At 46.1% G+C, this 19,931-nt stretch overlaps 1 protein-coding gene across 1 annotated transcript; it reads right to left on the bottom strand.

The window, feature by feature from the left end:
* Window positions 1-1,029: 1,029 nt before the first annotated feature.
* Window positions 1,030-19,589, bottom strand: LOC144083410 (mediator of RNA polymerase II transcription subunit 13-like). The gene is made up of 30 exons (XM_077611238.1): window positions 18,694-19,589; window positions 16,707-16,941; window positions 15,079-15,247; window positions 12,166-12,311; window positions 11,903-12,100; window positions 11,617-11,811; window positions 11,392-11,548; window positions 11,205-11,312; window positions 10,032-10,748; window positions 9,739-9,955; window positions 9,533-9,563; window positions 9,324-9,445; window positions 9,168-9,258; window positions 8,887-9,083; window positions 8,620-8,807; window positions 7,317-8,206; window positions 7,066-7,233; window positions 6,691-6,914; window positions 6,410-6,605; window positions 5,972-6,293; window positions 5,147-5,363; window positions 4,031-4,222; window positions 3,591-3,814; window positions 3,360-3,502; window positions 2,830-2,988; window positions 2,567-2,749; window positions 2,358-2,503; window positions 2,122-2,286; window positions 1,946-2,046; window positions 1,030-1,751 (listed from the first exon to the last, which is right to left on the bottom strand). The coding sequence occupies exons 1-30, from the start codon at window positions 18,757-18,759 to the stop codon at window positions 1,619-1,621; spliced, it is 6,300 nt and encodes a 2,099-aa protein (XP_077467364.1). The 5' UTR covers window positions 18,760-19,589; the 3' UTR covers window positions 1,030-1,618.
* Window positions 19,590-19,931: the final 342 nt, after the last annotated feature.

The following is a 19,931-nucleotide window of genomic DNA, read 5'->3' as shown; positions in this document are numbered from 1 at the left end:
TATCATTCACAAATATGCATTGCAACTGATCCCACTGATTGTACAAAGGCACAAAACTTTAATTGGTACTGAAAAATATAGTCATGCACTTTAAGATTAAATGAGACTTTTAAAGAAAGGAATTTTTAAACCACTTACACATACGCATATAAAATCTAAATGTAATCCCTGCGTGCACCTTACAAACTAAGGAGAGTGATTTTAAATGTGTAATGAAGAAAGTGTTCGCCTGTCCTGTAAATCTGTAAACTTCATACATGAAACATACATACACATACAATACATACTGAAAATTTATGGAGTTGCTGCTGTTTTCAGTCTGTCTCAGTGATGCGGCTTGTCTTCTACTCTGATGGAAATAGTGCGCCCCTTAGCGGATAATCCATGAATTGCAGCGAATTAAAAATATTAATTCCATGTCTTTTATGCATTCTTTCAATTTATCCTGCGGGCCTGATCGAACCTCCTTGGGGGCCAGTTCCGGCCCGCGGGCCGTATGTTTGACACCCCTGGTATAAAGTGTTCATTCATTTTCCACAAATTACATTTCCCAACAATACCACCACCAGCAGGATTCGAACCCACACCTGCCACACCAAAGTCAGGTGAGTGAACCTCTATGCCACGAGACAGCCCAAGATGCCTAAGAGTATAATGTCAGTTAAAACTTAACTAGTGCCTTACTCAAAATATTGGTATCAAGTGTTCCTTCATTTTCCACAAATTACATTTCATGGCTAAAGGTTCACTCACCTGACTTCAGTGCGTGTTACATTCCCATTGGTGGCGGTATGGTTGTGGTGGCGTAGGGTTGTTAGTCTCTCTATTTGTGCCCTACGGCTGACTGGCAACCTGTGTAGGGTGTAGTCTGCCTTTCGCCCAAAGTCGGCTGGGTCAAGCTCCAGCAACCTTTGAGGTTGAGCAGTACGGAAGATGAATGAATGTAATTTGTCCGTTGACAATATTCTTTTTGCCGGAATTGACATGATAACTTTCCCTTGATTACGAAAAAATCCGTGCACAAAGAGGTAATATCATGTAGACGCACTTTATTCCTAAAACAGAAGCTGCACCATCAGTAGCGGCACACAATTATATGTACACATATACACACACGCACGCGCACACACGCACGCACACAAGATTACCTAAATCTGTTATATAAAATATATCATCTGACAATGTACCTTTTGAATTCCTCTTCAGAGCTCATTGAGTTTAAAGTGTGCGAGGGCAGACGCTCGCCCCGTGGAGGGGCGGAGCCAAGCCCGGCGTCCACTTCATGTTTACAGCGTGGCGATAAAAAGGCGTGTACCCTTCTTTGAAAAAATAAGATTCTAAAAGCCATCTACAGCAAAAAGTTGATCGCTTGTTCCAAAGCCACTTCCTTTACACTGAGATGTACACACCCGCTAAGATTTGTAATATATAAAAGATATTAAGCGTTAAAAATTCCACCTTTAAAAACTTACAATAAATAATATATGCAGGCATTTCATTCGGATAAAATTTCATCGATTGCGATCTACAGTCATTGAAAAAGGTGTCCTTACGAAACCTCCCTTGATCATCCACAAAATGGATTCTTGGCATCTGATTGGAAGAGTCCTCGTCGACATCAAAGCATGTTCATGATGAAGTTGTACATTTGCGTCAGCACCACAAAGTGAACGGGCAGACAGGAGCGGCGATCCTGCGTGGCCGGGTCGCACGTCAGCCACGAGAGGGCGTTGTACTGCTCGAGGACGAATCTGAATCCAAAAGGAGCAACAACAAAAAAAAAGTGGCCTGACAACCAAGTATTTCACTACTTTGTCTTTTTTGTTGTTGTTAACATGGCAAGATTGCGCTACTACAACAAACTACATTGATCACTATTCCCCCCCCCCCACATCTTTGTGATAATGGGGCCGCCATCTTTCTCTTGAAAGCTAGAATATCTGACCTGAGGACATCAGAGGTGTGGTTGGAGTCGAGGGGGTGGGAGTGCCTGCTGTGCAGCAGCTCGTCGGACTGGACTGACGACACGTGCAGGTGCAGAGAAGCCTGGCGCGAAAACGTCGACAACGTCATGAGCTGCGAACGGGCGAAAGCTCCCCCACACCCTGGCCTGTCAAATACCTTGAGGAAGAGGGGACACTGGTTCTGAGCTTGAGGACAGGCCGACCAGAACCAGTCGGGAAGCGGGCCGGCCTTGGCGGTGGAGACAAAGTAGCCCAGGGCCATGGGCTGCTGCAGGATGTTCAACGCCTCCTCGTGCGACTCCATGCGATCGGCGCTCTGACCCTGCGACACGGAGAGAAAAAAAAAGCTCTCAAACTCGTCCCCCCCTCTTCAGAGTGGCGCTCCGTGCTGACCTTGCTCCCATCCCCGCCCTGATGATAGTGCGAGCCAGGCGAGTGGACGGGGGACGTGGTAGGCAAGTTAGGCAGAATGCTGATGATGTCCGGATCCACCATGTCGTTGTCGAACAGGTCCAGGATGTCCATTCCGTCAGAGCCGTCTGCGCAGATGGAGAAGGACGGTTTGCCGTGTTCCGCAGACGCTACTCGGAGACCGAGCTCACCTGGGTTGATGGGGTTGAAGTTGATGTCGATGGGTTCTGACGTGTTGGTGTTGACTTGCACCATGGCCGAGGTGGGGAACACCAGAATGTGCGTGCACGACGTATCCTGCGGCGTGCTCAGCTGGGACGTCTGCATGTTGAGCGTCGTGCTGCGGCCGAACACCGAGCCCGTCGACACCGAATCTGCGAGCCGTTGGCAAGTGGTTCCGATCAAAACGCTGATCGAGATGACGCAGGCAGTTTTTAATTATTTTTTTTTTTACCTGGCATGACGACAAAGGAGCCTTGGGGCTCCATGGCGACCAGGCAGGCGCTAAGGATGCTCGGCGTGTCCGCGGCAGAGATGCCGCACATGCGGCACGTCTCCTTGAGACGCTTGCTGAGGGACTGAAGGTTCCTCCTGCTCAGCAGAATACTCCAATCTGGAACATCAAATATCACAACATATTTACAATGCAGGTTTTAGCTTCGAACCAATAGGAATACCACAAAGGCACATTTTCATCGTCTATTTCAAACGTCTGCCTCTTAGCTACATGGACATGAGTGAAATTTCTATTGGTGTCTAATGGTCACTGTGCCAATTTTTTTGGCAGTTCAACTGGAAAACAATAAAGTAAATTACATTTGATTTGAGTTGGGAGTTTGGTTTATTTAATAAGAGGGACAATACAAATGAATCCGATTATGGCCAAAGGCTAATTTCCATCTTTAGTCTCGTGCAGGTTGATGTTAAAAACACAAGATAAAATCAATAAGGCAATAATAGGGAGGAAGAGAAAAATGTCTTTACCTCTCAATTCGCCATGGCCCATCCTTCCTAGGCGACCAATTACGACCCTCCAAGGCAGGGACGTCACCTGCACCAGGCCCAGACACCAATCCCACAGCTTCTGTAGCCCCAGTTGCCGGGCGGAGCCCATTTTCCTGCGAGCCCTGCGCGGCGGGAACACAGATACGGACGATCGCGTTTCAAGGCGGGCCCAAAATGCACAGCTGGCCCCGCCCGGGGAGGCGGACGCACCTGTTGGGCACGTCGATGCTGATGATGCAGCTCTCCAGCAGCTCGCCGTGTTGATCGGTGCAGGACGCCAGCAGCCAGCGCTGGTCGTGAGACAGGCAATAGCCCACAAAGAGGATGTTGTACTTTTGCGACGCCTCCCCAAATGTCTCGCCCAGCTCCGTCTGCTTGTCCTTCACCGGCGCCAGAATGAAGGGAGGGGTGTACAGACGGAGACACTCTGGCCTCTACGAGGACAGAAAAAGGAGGCTTAGTTTTAGACAATTCAGATGAAAAAATACTTTAAGGTCTCCTTTTAGACTTGCGATAAAAACTTTTTAGCCGGGTTACAAAACAATCAAGTTGGGAAAGAATTTGGGTGATAGATCAAACAATATTAAATAAATAAATAAATTATCCATAGCCCCCCTGAGCTGAACTTTTATTTTAAAAGCCATTTTTACCTCCGGGTTCTTGAGCGCCATGTCGATGGCGAGGCCAGGACCAAAGCCCGTCAGAGCCTTGAAGTTGGTCGAGTTGGGTAGGGGCCGCCGACACTGCGTGAAGACGGAGAAGGCGAGCGACTTGAGGTGCTGCCCGTACAGGTGGCGCTCGCCACTGCGTACTGGCTGGAGGAGGTACTGGCATGGAACGATCTGATGGAGAGAGGGGGGGACAAGCACTTGATGAGCATTGGTGACATAAATCCATCAATATGAATAAAAAAGTAAGGCAAATAAGTGACTGTTGTTAGTGCATATTGCAAACATAACATACACAAATAAATTGGCACATCCCTTTCTTTCCTCCAGTCTAAAATTGTTCGTGATTGACCTTTTTTCCGCTACGTTTTGCTTTCTAAACAATGCGTGTGCGTGATATTTCAGCTTGAGCAGAAAATGAACAGACATCAAGTGAGGGTGAAGATAACCTGTGTGCACTTTTTGTGGTGTAATTGCAGCTTAAATTTATCAAATATTATCAAAGTTTGCATTAATATTGTCGACAAAAAAATGGCGATAATTACCGTTTTATCGCCCAAGCCTAACTACAACAATAGGCAACAGACATTGAAACGGCCTCTGACCTTGTTTTCGATCCTCCCCATGTTGCAAATGGGTGTATCAATTTTCCTCTAGTATTATTTATTTTCATATCTCCAGTATTAACGAGTACTTCAATCCTCCTCTCATAATAAAGACTAAAGATCACCACACGTTTTACCGGCTCTTTTTCCCCCCAATACAGCAATTACGCAAGCGTCGTTAAAAAAATAAATAAAAACGTGTCATGTGTCACTCTGATTCATACTATATAGCGTGTTGTATTACATCCATCCATCTTCCGCCAGGATCACGTTCTAATACTTGCAGTAGGAACGTCACCACCACTCGCACTAATTCCCTTTGACATGTTTACGCCACCTTCTGTCAGTTAGCCTATCACTTTTCACCTGAACTGGCTCGCTAATGATTCCCAGGCACATTCTCATCTCCTTGTGCAGCTGAGCGGCAAAGTGTATCAAAGCGAATCAAAGCTCCGCGGTAAGCAAACCCCTTCTGAGGCGTCGGGACACGTACTTGCACCGAGACGGCGTTTCTGATGCGAGCGGGAAGAAACTGAAGCATCTCCATGTAGCAGCGCAGGAGGCCTAGCGTGTAGGCGCTAGAGTGGACCTCGCGGTCCACGTCGGCATAGCTGAAGGGGTCCACGATGTACACGACGATGGCGGGCGGGTACGAGATGGCGTGGGACTCGCCGTCTGTCGGCTTGCCCACTTTGTCTCTGTCCATGGTGCTGGAGAGGAAAAGAAATGGCTGTTTAACACAGTGTAGAAGTCACTGAATTTGAAAGGTTCTAATAAGCCTCAAGTCAGAGAAAATAATAACACCTAGTAGAAGTAAACTGTGTGAAACAAAGTAACTAATTATAGAAATTGCGAAGTTCTTTGAACTCTGATAATGGAGAAAATTTAAATAAAATGTCACCCTTTACAGGCATGGACATTTTGTGACGTCAGTTATACCTGCATTGTATTGCATATCGGGCAGGCACACCTGGAAATTTTGGCTCACTTTTGACATTATTCCTCGACTAATATGGAAAAGAAAAATGAAATTCAGTCTTTATTTTCGATGTATTAAACAGGATTCTTTCCATTGGGAACCCAAACCCTGTTATCCTTCTCTTTAACTCTCAAGTTATATCAAAAAACACTCAGCCTTGTGGTCACAAAAGCAAAACTAGTAACAGGGGCAGAACAACTAATATGACCACCCACACCATCTTGAAGATCTTAAATGAATAACAAAAAATCATAGTCAGGTTGAGTTGTTTAAGCCAATCAAGTCCAGTCACTAAGGAGAATTATAATACAAAGCTGGTTTTCCACAGTAATGACTTACCTCTCAGGTGCCTCACTCGAGACCTGAGCAGCAGCATTTTCTGCACTCTGGCCTTGCGGGTTCGACTGGGGTCCGTTATGCGCCACGCTACCCTGCAACCCGCCGGCGACAAACGGGGGGTAGGCCCCCGGCTTTGATGACACCAACCCACCCATGGCCTGGGGGGCAGCCGGGTTGGGCTGAGGGGTGCTGTTGATCTGGGCGTTAGTGCTCGGGTGTCCTGAAGTGGCGGCAGAAGAGGCGGAGTTCTGGGAAGTCGTCGTGCCCGGGTTGCGCTGGGAGAGGAGCGAGCTGTCCAGAGATTGCTCTGATAGGTAGGGAGCTGAGGAAGGAGACATGAATCAACCAATTAGCAAAAAAATTAAAGGAAAAACTTAACATTCAATTCATCATGTTGTCAATAGAGCATTTCAATCTCTAATCATGAAAACTAAGTACCGAGATCATAGCGGCACACTTGAGCAAAGAGTTTGAGTTTAATAAAGGCCTCGTTGTTGCCGTCCCTGACAGCCATCTTGAGGAACCAGTCGCTCAGAGGCTGCTCGCTCATGCTCCTGCCTTCCGTGCTACCCACTTTCAGGATGCCATCGGAGTAGTTTTTGCAGATGGGTCTGTGCTGCCCCAGCTGGCATGCCTGTCGAGGAGATGAATTCTGATTATGAGGCTGTATTTTTTTTTTTAATTATGGATACAACAAAAAAAGATGGTAAAGCACACACCTCGTACATGGCGCTCAAATCCTTAAAGAAGATTTTAGCCCGATTGACAAGTGTTTCGCTTTCTGGGCAGATGACGACAAATCCGACATTCCTCTGGGAGCCGAAGGGGTCCAAGAGCAGCTTTTCCCAGTAGGGAAGGCCAAACGGGGACAGTACCACAAAATCGTACTCGTACCCCACCAGAAATGTCGGGATGGGCAGCGGCTCAGGAGACTCATCTGTACCTGTGGGAGTACACAGTTTACCCTTTGTAGTTCATTTAAGACGCCTTTGACGGCGTGAGGCGCCCAATCCATTTTGACTTGGAGGCTCTCATTCAGCCCTCCCTATCAAATGACCAAAAATAGTTAAATGCCCCCCACTCCATTGTCCTACCATAAGAGCCTCTCCCGGCCATCTTGTGGAATTGCTGCCAGGTCAGGGGTCCCTGCACTCCCCACGAGCGCACGCTTCTCTTCTTTTGGATGGCGTCCTGCAAGACGGGCTGAAGGGACAACAGCACCCGCAGCACGTCCTGAGAGAACAGCTTGTTCATGTCCGCTGCTGTATGGGGGGGAAGAAACCTCATTTTAATTCAAAGATTTCAAATGGAATACACTTGAACAAAAATCGAAATAAATGCTTACATTTGCATTTTGGCCACTGATGAAGACAAGTGCTTTTCACTAGTGCTTCATCCACCTTGCCTCCTGACATGTTATCCATGAATTGCCTGCCGTGCTCCAGAGCCATGTAGCAGTCGTTATAGCAGTCCCTTTCCTCCACCCTAACAAAAGAGCTGGGGGCAGAGCTCAATTTGGGGTACTCCACGCCGGCCATTGGGGCAAACGGGTTGGTGCACTGGTCCTGCAGCAGTAGGATGAGCTCATCCGGCGGTTTCTCTTTCAGACTGCAGGATTTGTGTTTCGCAGACGCCCGCTGCTCTTCGAAGGAGCGTTCCGTGTCGCGGCTGGCGTCCGAGCCGCGCCCCACCACGTCCAGCTCGTCCTCCAGGAAGAGCCCGGCCGACTGGCCGAAGCGGCGGTTTGCGACGGCGCTGAAGCCGCACGTGCACGGGTACTGGGCCTCCCCGGTGTCCTTCAGGTAGACGCCCACGTCGGCCCCGCGGATATTCATGTTGCAGACGCACACGCAGCAGCTGTCGAAGTTGCAGTCCTTGAAGAGGTTCATCACCGACTCTGAGAGGATGAGCGTGACGTAAAGGCTGTGGGCCTCCGGGATGGAGGGAACGGTGGCCGGCTCCACGGAGCTGAGCGGTCGGCAGGTGGAAGAGGTGGAGGCGGGGGAGTAGAGGTCCGAGTTGTCATACTTGAGCGAGCCCTGGACGCTAGAAGGTCCGCGGGGCGTCCGGGGGGTTCGCGGAGTGCGAGGCGTGGGTACGGAGAAGCGGGGCGTGGCCGGGGAAGGGAGGATGCCCGCGCCACTGTTGCTGGGAGGAGCGCTGCTCGACATCACGGGCGTGTGGGTTTGAGGGGTGTGGCTCTGGATGTCCTCGGGCTCCACACTTGGTATATTACTTTAATTTGATAAAAAGAAAAAGGAGTTTAGAGCTCAGATGATTGAACAGCTGAAAATCTAAAATATATCTAAAAAAAACTGATGGGGCAAACATTTAAATGTGGGCGAGCCAAGAGAATGGCTCCAGAGCCATACCGTATTTTCTGGCATATTAGCCGCCCCCGAGTATAAGGCGTACCCTTAAAATTACCATAAAATTGTTGAAATTGACAACTTCCCACGTAGCGGTTTAGTTTGTCATACCCTCGATTCAGTCATCTTTTTTTGGAGCGATAAATATGGCGTGCATGCAAGAAAATACAGTAAGTTCCCTGCCCCTGGTTTATGGAATTCCATGAAAAGCTCTATTCTTGGTATTGAAAAGTACAGCATTAGATGAAATGCAGTGGATGAGACTGCCCCGTGACTTACCCATCTTTAGTCACCACCGGGGGCATGAGCTCCATTTTGCCAATGCTCCAGCTGCGCACATACACACACTTGTGCTCCGGCAGCTTGATTGGCAACAGATATTGACTGGGCAGCGTCTTGAGGGGGGCGTACATGGAGCAGCCGATGAATGGCTGACTCGTTTCCGGCTTGTACACGAAGGAAAAGTCCTGCAAGCAAAAACGAAGGCCTCACATTGGAACACGGATTGGTCAATGTGTTATGAGCTTCCCTAAGGGTGTCAAGTACCTTTACTTCAGACGGCTTGGGGCTACAGAATCCCTCCTCCACCTCCATCTTGAAGTTGTTGTTGAGTTGGCTGCCATCCAGCGAGGTGAGACCAGCCCCCGCTTCCAGGCTGTCCTTGCTCCCCGAGTTCATGGGGGAGTAACCCTGCTGCTCCAGAGAGGGTGGAGTGGGAAACATCTTGTGCAGATCTGCCGTGCCTGTCGACACAAAAAAGGGAGGACAGTGTTTTCCCCCGTGGAAAAAAAATTCACAAGTGAACAAGATTAAATAATGAGTCTTACTTATACATGACAAGGCATCCAAAGAGGTGGGTTTTGTTTCTTTGGAGATAAACTTGTCATCTACACCCACTCCAGCTCTTTTGGCTCCGGGCTTCATGGAAAAAGCAACATATCAGTAAACAGAAAGACTTTGAGCATCTTTGTGCACACCCTTACTGCTAACTCGTCTTCATCCGAATTGAAAATTTTATCCAAGTCACTGTAGGACACCGTCAAGTCGTTCTCGTGGATAAGGCTGGTGGAGGGGGCTGGTTTACTTCCTGGTGGCCCTTGAGCTTCTGTATCACGGGCACACAAAGCATAGTAGTGTGGGATTGTGCTACATCCTTACTCCTGTTTTGAGAAACAATGAACTGGGTACTTACCATCAGCTGAAGCTTCTGAACCATCATCAAGCTAAAATTGGAAGAAAAGATTAGCGGTTAATCATACTGTAATAAGCCACAATATGTCTGTAAAGTGGTGGCTGGTTGGCCATGTGCCTGATTTCATTGAAATCCACAAACAAGTACAAATGAATACAAAAACATCTTTTTGGAAACTGTAAACCCAAATTTTGAGGACATCTAACCTTGTGTTTTTTGCATCCATCCCTCTCAGCTCCAGGCTTGTCCCTCTTTTCTGCGAATCTGAACTCCTCATCCCCTTCGACAAAAGCATAAGGGTCTGGCTCCTCGCCGTGGTCTCCATCCATAGTGGCGCAGGAGTGGTACGTGTTCCTCCTCTGAGTGTAGGTCTTCAACAGTTCCCGGGACACTTTTAAGGGCTTCATGGAGCCTGCCATCAACCTGAGGAGAAGAGTTGGTTTAATCTTAGCTCTTTGCCACCACTCCATATTGTGCAAAAGGCTTTTCAACGACTTACTCGGTAACAGACACAACCCTTTCCACAGCAGCGGCGCTTCCAGAGTCATCTCGAACTTTGTCCACCGGTAGTAGAGGTGTATGAAAGATGGCGGCCTTCTTCTTAGGCAAGTTAAAGTACTTCCAGGGGTTGTGTCCGGAATCTTCGTTGGGGTTGACGGCGGAACCGATAAAGACGGAAGGCTCCGAAGCATCGTTGAAGGGTGTCGGGAATGGCAACGGCAAGGGCATATTTTCTGGAGGTGGCTCCTCAGAAGCGCTCTTTTGTGGAAGCAAACAAGGCTCCACCGAAGGGGGGTAAAAGGGCTGGTGAATGGGCGTGGAGTTCTTCATGCCGCTGGGAGTCACCTCGCCTTCGGCGTGATCGCAGGGGTGCGGGCTGAGCGGCGGGGGTGGCGGCGACCCGACCAGGTCGGCCGGGGGGCCGTGGGTGTGCAGCGTGGGTGCTTTGGGGGGCGCCGTGGTATCCACGTGGTGCAGACTGGGGTACGAGCCCTCCTCCTGCGTTCGTAAACAAAGCCTCTGGGTCTGAGGCTCCAGCGGCTGTTCGTCGCTCACAGAGTTGCGGTGGTGAAAGGGCGTTTGCGGCCTCTTCTGCTGCTTCTCCACCTTTTCCAGCTTCTCGGCCAGCTTGTGCTTGGGGGCCGGCGGGTTGGGCAGGCCTGTTGACGGAGGGTGTCCTGAAGTGTTGTTGGGCCGCTGTTTTTGACTTTTATGCCTAAGCGGGGAAAAGGGAATTCATCCAAACTCTTACATATAAACTTTAGAATTAATTAAATGCTATGTAGTATTTGGTTAGTGAACATTTTTACTCCCATAAACCACCATTTCTGACTGACTATCTTTGTGCTAGCTAATTTTCATTCATTTCATTTCATTTCTATAGAAATATAAAAATATTTAATCACACTTTTCAAAGAAAAGGGTTCCATTATGGGATCAAGTCAAGCACTTGGCAGTTATTTGGGGCATCTATTTCAGCAGGAATTTCTAAAGACTGTTGAGGGACACTACTATACTGTACTAGGAGTACTTTTTTATTTTTATTTTGTCATTTACCCTTGCCTAAATCATGCTTTGTGTCATTTTTGTTTGCTGGTGTTCTCTAAGAATTCTGCCAGTAAAAAAAAAGCATATTCCAAAACACAAGAACCACAATATGTAGTGGAAATACCTTGAACAATTGCAATGTGGCCGGTGGACGGGCTCGACAAAATCCCACAGCGCAGTTTTACCTCCTTCCTCCTCACAGGTCCCATTAGTCAAAGTTGTAAACTTCCTCCTATCATCATAAAGATCGTCATTTAATAAGAAATTCTTGGCATTCTTCTTTTAGATGTCAAGGAAATGCTTTCACGTACTTGTTCCCCGTGCGGTTTATATTACACTCCTGCCAAACCGACTCCACCATGTGGCTGGCCAGCCTGCGGGGAATTTTCCCCCCGTGAAGAGTATTGTTGGAATTGTAGCCGTCGGACGCAGATGACAACTTATGCCATCTCTGTGCTGGCTGATAGTCTATGACGGGCGTGAGAAACTCATGTTATACATCTATACTGCTTTTTACAATAATATCAAACGCTTACCAGTCTGAGCTTCCTCCGGTGACGTCGGTGGCGTTAACGTGACGGAGGACATGGCGGGATCTCTGTGGGCGGCCTGGCCTGACTGAGCGCCGCACATGTTTCCTGAGATGTTTGACGCGCCTTGAGGGATGACCGCAGGGAGGTCCGTGAGGGGGAGGAGTACCAGACAGGAAGGATACACCATCCTAACCCCGGCTAAAAAAAAAAAAAAAAGAAACCAATACAGAGAAACTCAAAACACGTATACAAAACCAAATCAAATTCTTAAAAAGACATTATGACTCACCGACGAGGACCTCCACCGCTGCTAGGGAGTCATCCTCCCAGTCACCGTCCTCCATCTTTTCCTCCTGAACCTCTTTGGGATTGGGACTGATGGGATAAAACTGCCTCCACTCTTCAATGAGCTTCTGAGTGGGATGGTCCGACATCTTGAAGCCCTGGCCCGTCAGGGTCCCGTTTAACCCGTAAGGGCTCAAGATGACTGCCACGCAGAGAAGATTTGTCAATGACAAGTCTTTAAAAATGAGAGAGAGGGGGATCCTCTACCTTGCAATGGGCTAGAGCTCTGCTGGGCAAGGCTCAGGTGCTCTTCACTCAATCGCTGCAGAGGCTGATGCTGTGCAATCTCCACGCTGGTGCACACGTTGCTATCACCATGCACGAAGAATGTGAACGCGCAGGACAGGTGCTCGCTGTAGCGGGAGAAGAGGGAGCGGCGGCACATTTAGTACAGCAGGATTGGGTCTTTGAAAAAGCACAATGACACTTTGAAACAAGGTGTCAAGTGGGTCTCCTGTAAAGGGGGTGCTTTTACAAAACCATCACAAAAGATGGAGGAGCAGATTTTTAACGAGCCTCCATCCGCTCGAAATATTTTCTATTAAAAAAAAAAGATCAAAAGGCAAAGAAATCCTTTGACAGAGTTAAAAAAGTACAACAATAGCGATCATTATTTTCCATTTCTAGAAAAGGCCAAGAGCACTCAAATAGTACGTGTTGACATAGTTGGTGTAAAACCACAGTGCCCGCTCAGCATTTTCCAAAGACTGACCCTGTTTACAGGCCAGCGAGGGTGAGCGACAACAACTGTTAGGAGGAACTGACTCAACTCCCACTTACATGTCCTAACACATTTATTAGACCACCACCTAATGTGAGCTTTTTGCTGGAGAATTAATTACAGGGGCAATGACCAAAAATCTGTTTTTCCCTCCAACTTGCTTTTCTGACCCGAGGACTCTACTTGAAACATTTCAAAAATAAGGGAATATTTACAAAGGTGACAAACGTCAAAAATCATATTACGCAAGAGAATTTCGAAGGTTCACTTACTCTAAGAGAATGATATTTTAGCCTACCATTGATCTACGCAGCAGTTACATTTTGCCTCCCAGGTGCAATTTGTCATTTTGATGAGAGAAGACAATTATCTTTGAGATTAAAAATACCTTATCTGAATACTTGCTACAACATGATCATTCTCAAGAGAATACTTCACTACACAAATCCACGTAAAATCGACGTTGCAGCAGAATGCGCAGAGATGGTTAAAACGGAAGCATGACGACTAAACACATTGGAGCACTCAAGGCATCTACTTTTGACAGTATTTCTTTTAATTAGACTTGGCTTGGCTCCAGTGCAGTATGCCCTGGGCGGCGTAGTCAATATGTTTTGGCACAGTGCGCAGAAACATATTGAGACACTGGAGGCAAGGAGCTCGGCTTTGCATCACACACTGGACCACACTGAGGTGACATAAAGATAACCGTTATGTGATATCCCTAATATGACATTACAATGAGGGGCATATGATGTTCAAGCAAAAACCATGACAATAGCCATCAATGTTAAATTTAAAATCTGCTCATCATGCTTTTTTTTCCCCCCAATGATTTTTTAGTTGTTATTTTCAGACTGCACATGTGCTCCAAAAACATGACTGAAGCGCCCACTACTGAAATTTTAAATTCCAAGGATTTTTTTTTGTAGATTGCAATTGGGTGGAAAAAGATTGGGTTTCCAAAATGTATTGATTTAGATTTTTAAGTATTATCTCATTGGCTGGGAGTTGGCAGCAATGAATTTATCGCTGCCAACATTCCAGGTCAATGTGGATTGGACGATTTTTTCGAAGCTCATACTCGAGTGGATTAAGATTTTTTTTACGGTTCTATTGGAACCAAAAAGTGACATCACAATGAAGGAAAGATGAGCAAAAAGTGATAAGACCGACTGTATGGAAATGCCAGGCTTTTGAAGCAAAGGAAAAAAAATCCTGGTATGGCTAAGTGGATATCACCTCTACAAATATTCCATTTGCAAAGACTCCAGGTCTTTTGAGTACAGAATGAAGTACTTCCTCCATAATTCATAGTGAAATGCTTTAAGAGTGATGAAGAAACGCATGACTTTATTAGTGTAGAAAAGTGTACTTTAAGTTTATCTGGCTGTGTAAAGTAGCAGAACAACGATATTTACAAGGCACATTTTTGACCAATGCTAATTAATTGAAATCAGGCAGAGGAATTATTGGACCCAAAAAAAACCTAACCACACAAATGTGGTAATAATTTATAATGATACATTTGTTTTGTGTTATAGTTATGGCTGGTGGACAACATTTCTGCAGAGCATTCTAAATTTGGGATTTTGGCCAAGGAAAATAAAACCTCATCTACAACATAATGCAGACATGTCCTGTTAGTTATGGGATTCCTATGACGTCTGGTGGGGGGCACTTAGGACTTCAGAGCTATTTCTAGCCTATATTATTCAGCTCTGGGAAGTTTATTTCATGCAGCTGCAATGGTTAAAGCACTTCTGCGCATTCTTACTATCGTGAAGTCACACCAGAGAAAATAGTCAAGGTAAAAAAGAGATAGACCGCGACCCGATGGGAATAAACTCAGGTGAAGTGTTTAGATAAGCTTTAGTACAGATTGTGTTCCGTTTATTACAGCAGCTGCTACCACCAACGTGGATCAGTGTCGGAATAAATGGCGGCGTTTGCAACACATAAACAGGTACCTTGTTTTGTAGTTCGGCACGCTAGACTGATTACCTTTCACTGGGCTCTTTGGCGTATATAAAAACAAAAAATAATAATTTGGTTCTTGCTACTCATTTATGGAATAAATTACCCAACCCTGCAGCCTTAAGGACAATTTTTAAAGTACAAACAGCTTGAATCTGGATGGGGTAAAACTGCATTCAGACGGATGACGTGACATTCTGAATGCAAGACTGCCGTTTCACTACTTTATTCCTCTTGAGCTGTTGCGCTACTTTGTTGGCCATGCAAAGAATTTGCCTCCAGGCATGTTTAAGGTGCACACAGCATGTAATGGGGAGGATGGAGAATAGATTTGAATTAAACATACAGACAGCACAACCCAGTGCTGAATATTGAGCTAAATTTTATGGAGCAGATTGTTTGTCTATTTGGTAAGGTTCTACCTTTTGTTGATGACTTTCTCGTCCTTCTGATAGGGCTTCACGAACCACTTGCCGATGCGTACAAAGCCGCGGTTCATGAGGCAGCGCTCCAGCAGGTTGTGGATGGCTTTGAACAGGAGTGTGCGACACTCGTAAGACAGGCCGCTCTCCCATTCGCCAACCTCCTCACCTGGAAAGAGAGGTGGAGACATTAGAAAACTGGAAATCCACAACCATGTGTAAATCTCATCAGGCATCCTCGAATGTTTCAACGCCTCAAGAAATTGTGCTTTGTGTTTCGCCAATGGGGATGGGTGAAATTTTTTAAACTGTAACTTTAAAAGATGCCATAACATTTATAGTAATGCAAAAAAAAAGGTTGAATCTAATATTTAAACTGATGACTTCAACACGAGGATAAAAACTTGTATTCTTTCTATATGAAGAATAGATCTTAATTCATTCATTTAGTTTTAGATTGAATGAGAAGGGCTTGATTCTGATTTATTACAATTTATCTGCATGCAGTACGATAATCCTGTGCTATAATTGGTTTCAGATTTTGCAGCTATTTCACCGATTTTTTATCTACACATTCTTTTGTTATATATTTGCATCAATAAAACCCAAGACCTAATGTCCTGTTTTTCTGAAGCAATGAAAATACACCACCTTACTATGTTGTGCTGTACAAGGAGCAATTTACTTAGTGTTGCCATATGTTATTGTTTAATAAAACCCTCTATGATTCACTTGCAAAAAATAGCTCCAAAATAATTGAAAACTGTTTCTCAAATGAACTCATTGAACAGCAAAACTGCTCCTTTGAGAGGGAAAAAAAAGTTATTTTAAGCCTTGGCAGTATGCTGAAGCGCGTACAAACTCCCACTCAAGTATTGTATTTTCATTGGTAAGTAGAATGACTAGTATGAGATAGGTTAAAGGACATAGTTCTGTGTTTGTGTCAAATATAGGAGCAGTTCATTAAGGGCTTCAATTATTAAAATACATTTTGTGGGTGGCCTCCCATTATTTGCGGATTCTTACTTTTTTTTCAGCAGGTTTTGGTCCATACCGCCTGTAGAAGTCTGACATTGTCTATGTGATACCAATAATACACTTTGAGCTGTAGAGTTTAGTAAATCTTGTGTGTTTCCACAAAATGAATGTGAAAGAAAAATGTTCATGTCTACATAGTGTAGTTGTCTGAAAGTAAACAGTCAACTCCATCCTTTTTGCCATTTTCATAGAGAAATCACCCAAAATGTGGGTGACTTCTCTACAATTGGTTTCGCTCAAAAAAAAAAGTTCCAAATCTCCACAGCAGGTCATCTTGAATGGATTGCCGAAAATCAAATTCCACCAGCGTTTTTGAGGAAAGCTGCTACATACCGGACTGAATCTCAAATGGCCGAGAGCCAGCAGATTCCACACAGCTTTTGAGAACTGACTCACAAGATCAGATGTTTTATAATCCAAATTGTACTGGCAAAAAAAAAAGACGGAAACGAGTGTCCTTCTGACCATTTAACTATTCAAAAACTCCTACTGGATCTGCATGTGACCTTTAATTTCAGCCTCTCAGAGTTCTTACATGGCCTGACTGTAATCGTACATACAAAAGGTAGACTCGGACAACGTGCACTCACTCGAAAGCTCGTTGTGGATGAGTTCGGCGAAGCTGGGGTCGTCGCCCCACCAGAAGAGCCAGAGCTCCCGACGACCCGGCGTGTGGTGCCGCCTCCACACGCTCAGCACGTCGGCAGCCATGCACCGGCTAAAGCTGCACAAGATGGGGTCCTCCTCGGTCACGGGGAAGAGGATGGGTGACGAGGTGGGCCCTTCCCACACGAAGCGTCGCCATTTTATCCCGGTCAAATCAGCCTGAAAAGGTAAGGGGAGAAAACCTGGTGTGAGGCTGTAGACCAATAAGACAATTCTTTGAATCAGCAGCAATCTTATTTTTTTCCCTCTTTCTCTGCCTACTGTCTCTGACCCCTATCACTATCTCAACACAACTGGACGAAACAGATAGCCGCAAAGTCTAGGGTGTGTTTGAGGTTTCCTCCTTCCTCCATTGAGAGTGCATCTTGACCTGCCTGATGTATAAAGTTCCCCAAGGAAACTTCTCTTGAGAAATAGCACTCTCCATCCATCTAGTAAAGTTTAATATCCTGGTAAATTTCATAGTCCGATAGCAAAAATAAAATACGGGGACGACTCGGTTAAGAAACGAGTGTTTTTGTTCTCCGTCACAAAGTCCACCCAGTGTGCATACGGTCCAAAAGAATATGATTTTTTAAAATTTGCAAAACCAGATACCTTATACACCGTACACTGTCAACACAGTACAATGAAATCTAACCGCAGCTCCACGACTACATTGAGGATGCATTATAACCTATGTAGCAAACTTGTTTGCAGCACAACTAGATATAATGCAACATTTTAAGGTTCAATGATTTTTTTTAAAAAATCAAATAGCATTTTTTCCTTGAACATTGCGACTTATGTAAGTTTTCTAGCCTGAAATTTTGGGGGTGCAAGTAAAAGTTTCAGACCGTGCAATCTGGTTAAGTGTGGAGCATAGTTTTATCAGGGAAAAATTAAAATTGAATAACAACCAATGTCTTTTTCGGGGAAATGCGTAAAGTTATTGGTCACAGTCATTTTATACAAGATGTATCTCAAATTGTATTGAATGATTTTTAACATATTTACCATCTATATATCAGGTACGTGCAATTGAATAATTTAGAGATTATAAAGTACTTAATTTGAATATAACATTTTGCCTCGATCGCAAAGTACTAACGACACCCACCCATCTTCTCGAGCGAGCACTTATCCTCATTAAGGTTATGGTGGGTGAGCTGACTTTGAGTGACAGGCCAAGTGACTTCCAAATTCTGTGCAACATACAAACAAGTAAACACATTCTCGGAAAATGTGGAACCTTCACTGAATGTAACCGAACATGCACGGTTTTGGAATGTTACAGCAAGCTGAAGCTCTGCAGGGAGCGTCCACAAATTCGATTGGAAGCCACAACCTCCAAATAAGTAGGCAGACGTGCCCCTCGATCGGACCCCCATAAATAAACAGCAGTGAATTGAATGAATACAGTCGACAGGCAGGCAGAAAACAATGAGCAGCTGTGAGTCCAAGTCCCAAACTAAACAAGCTGGTTTAAGATAAAATGACATGTACGATCCGAATGATTTCCACATCCAAATTGGCCGGGGACAAGTGCGCGTCAGTACATAAACCCCGATTACCGGGGTGAAACATTTAACAGCTGACGGGCTCTTCTATAAACAGTAGAGAGCGTTTGTAGTGAGACTCTGCCTGTAAACGACTGCTAATGTCAGCGTTATTGTGCGCAGCCAACGCGGCGGCATAGGAGAGCTACTCCCAAGGCAGTGGGCACCACTCGGCCCCGTGGAGTGTGCGCTGCTCCTATTATGGAAGTTGGCCGAGATCACAATTTGCAAGTTGCAGGCCCCGATGCCTTCACGCCAGTCTGCAAGTGACGTTACAAAGCTCGGCACCCTGATTAGCCAAAATGGCTTTCCGTGGCCTCAGCGGGCGCAGCTAACCAGCTAGGCTAAGCTAGGCTAAGCTACAGAGTCTTACCAGGCAGAAGAGGTTGGAGTGGCAGTCCTCCAAACTGGCCCCGTTGGGCACAAAGCACGAAGTCATCCTTGTCACTGCGTCCTCGGAATCTCGAAGTCCATCGCGTCACACAAGAACCGCTCTGAGCGCTTAAAGCCGGGGCAGCGCCGTGTTTTCCGAGTGCTAGTCAGGCAGACAACTTCCAGCCGGCGCTAGCCTCCGCTAGCCCGTGAAGCTAAGCCGACCTTATAGACCGCATCGACCGGAAAGACGAGCATCGAGCGAAACGGGTCATCAATCCGATTGCAAATGTATCGTAGGGAAAGTGAGCTGCCTCGGAGGCTACATGAGCGTCAATATGAGAATAGCACGAGTTATCATGACCCGGATTGAGTAGCGCTGACTAAGTGATATTGGCGCTCCAAAAAATCGGGGGAGCCCCGAAAGTAAAATAAAAAATAAAATAATAATAATAATTAGGACCAACTTCAACGCAGAGAGGGGGCAATGTTCACGGCTTGTAGCCCAACTGGACCAAATTGAAGGCAGAGGAACTCTGTCCGTCCGTGTGTCTGTCTGTTTGTCTGTCTCTCCCCTCCCCCTGGTCTCTGCCGCTAGCCCGTTAGCAGGCGAGCTAACATACCAGAGGTCCACAACGCTCGCCTACATAAAACAATTAGCTCCGCCGCCCCCCCGTTGCACGAACAGGCGCCATGATGCTCCCCGCACGAATCCGAAAAGCGGCCGCCTGAGAAAGAAAAAGGGGCGAAACGGCGAGGCTACTCATCGGCTTGCTCGCCCCCCAGCTCGCGCTCCATGGCTCCGGCAGATTTCCATTATTTCAGCTCATGGATTGAATTCTTTAATGGCGGCCAGGAGGACAAGTCTGCCTCTCGGCTCTGATTGGCCAATTGCCGCTAATGGGGGCGTCATCCGGCTTCAAGTAGCTCCATGACTTCACAGTTTACAAGATGAAAGCGCCACTTGCATCTGTCATGCTACTGTCACTGGTGCTCACTGCCTCGATGATGTCTCTCCACCGAAACGTTGCTCGCTTAGGCACGGATTTCAATGGCTCGCTCTACTTATGTCATCTTATTCCACACTTCAAACTTTGAGGTCATTACGTATTGTCATTCTGCCAGCCTCGGACCGCCACATGTTGACTACTTATCTATGTTGACTACTAGTACTTATTTATTATCTTGACTACTACTTCTTTATTATCTTGACTACTACTTATTTATTATCTTGACTAC

The sequence above is a fragment of the Stigmatopora argus genome, chromosome 10 (genome assembly GCF_051989625.1).
Source record: "Stigmatopora argus isolate UIUO_Sarg chromosome 10, RoL_Sarg_1.0, whole genome shotgun sequence".
NCBI lineage: Eukaryota > Metazoa > Chordata > Actinopteri > Syngnathiformes > Syngnathidae > Stigmatopora > Stigmatopora argus.
This window is presented reverse-complemented; position numbering and strand designations above follow the sequence as displayed.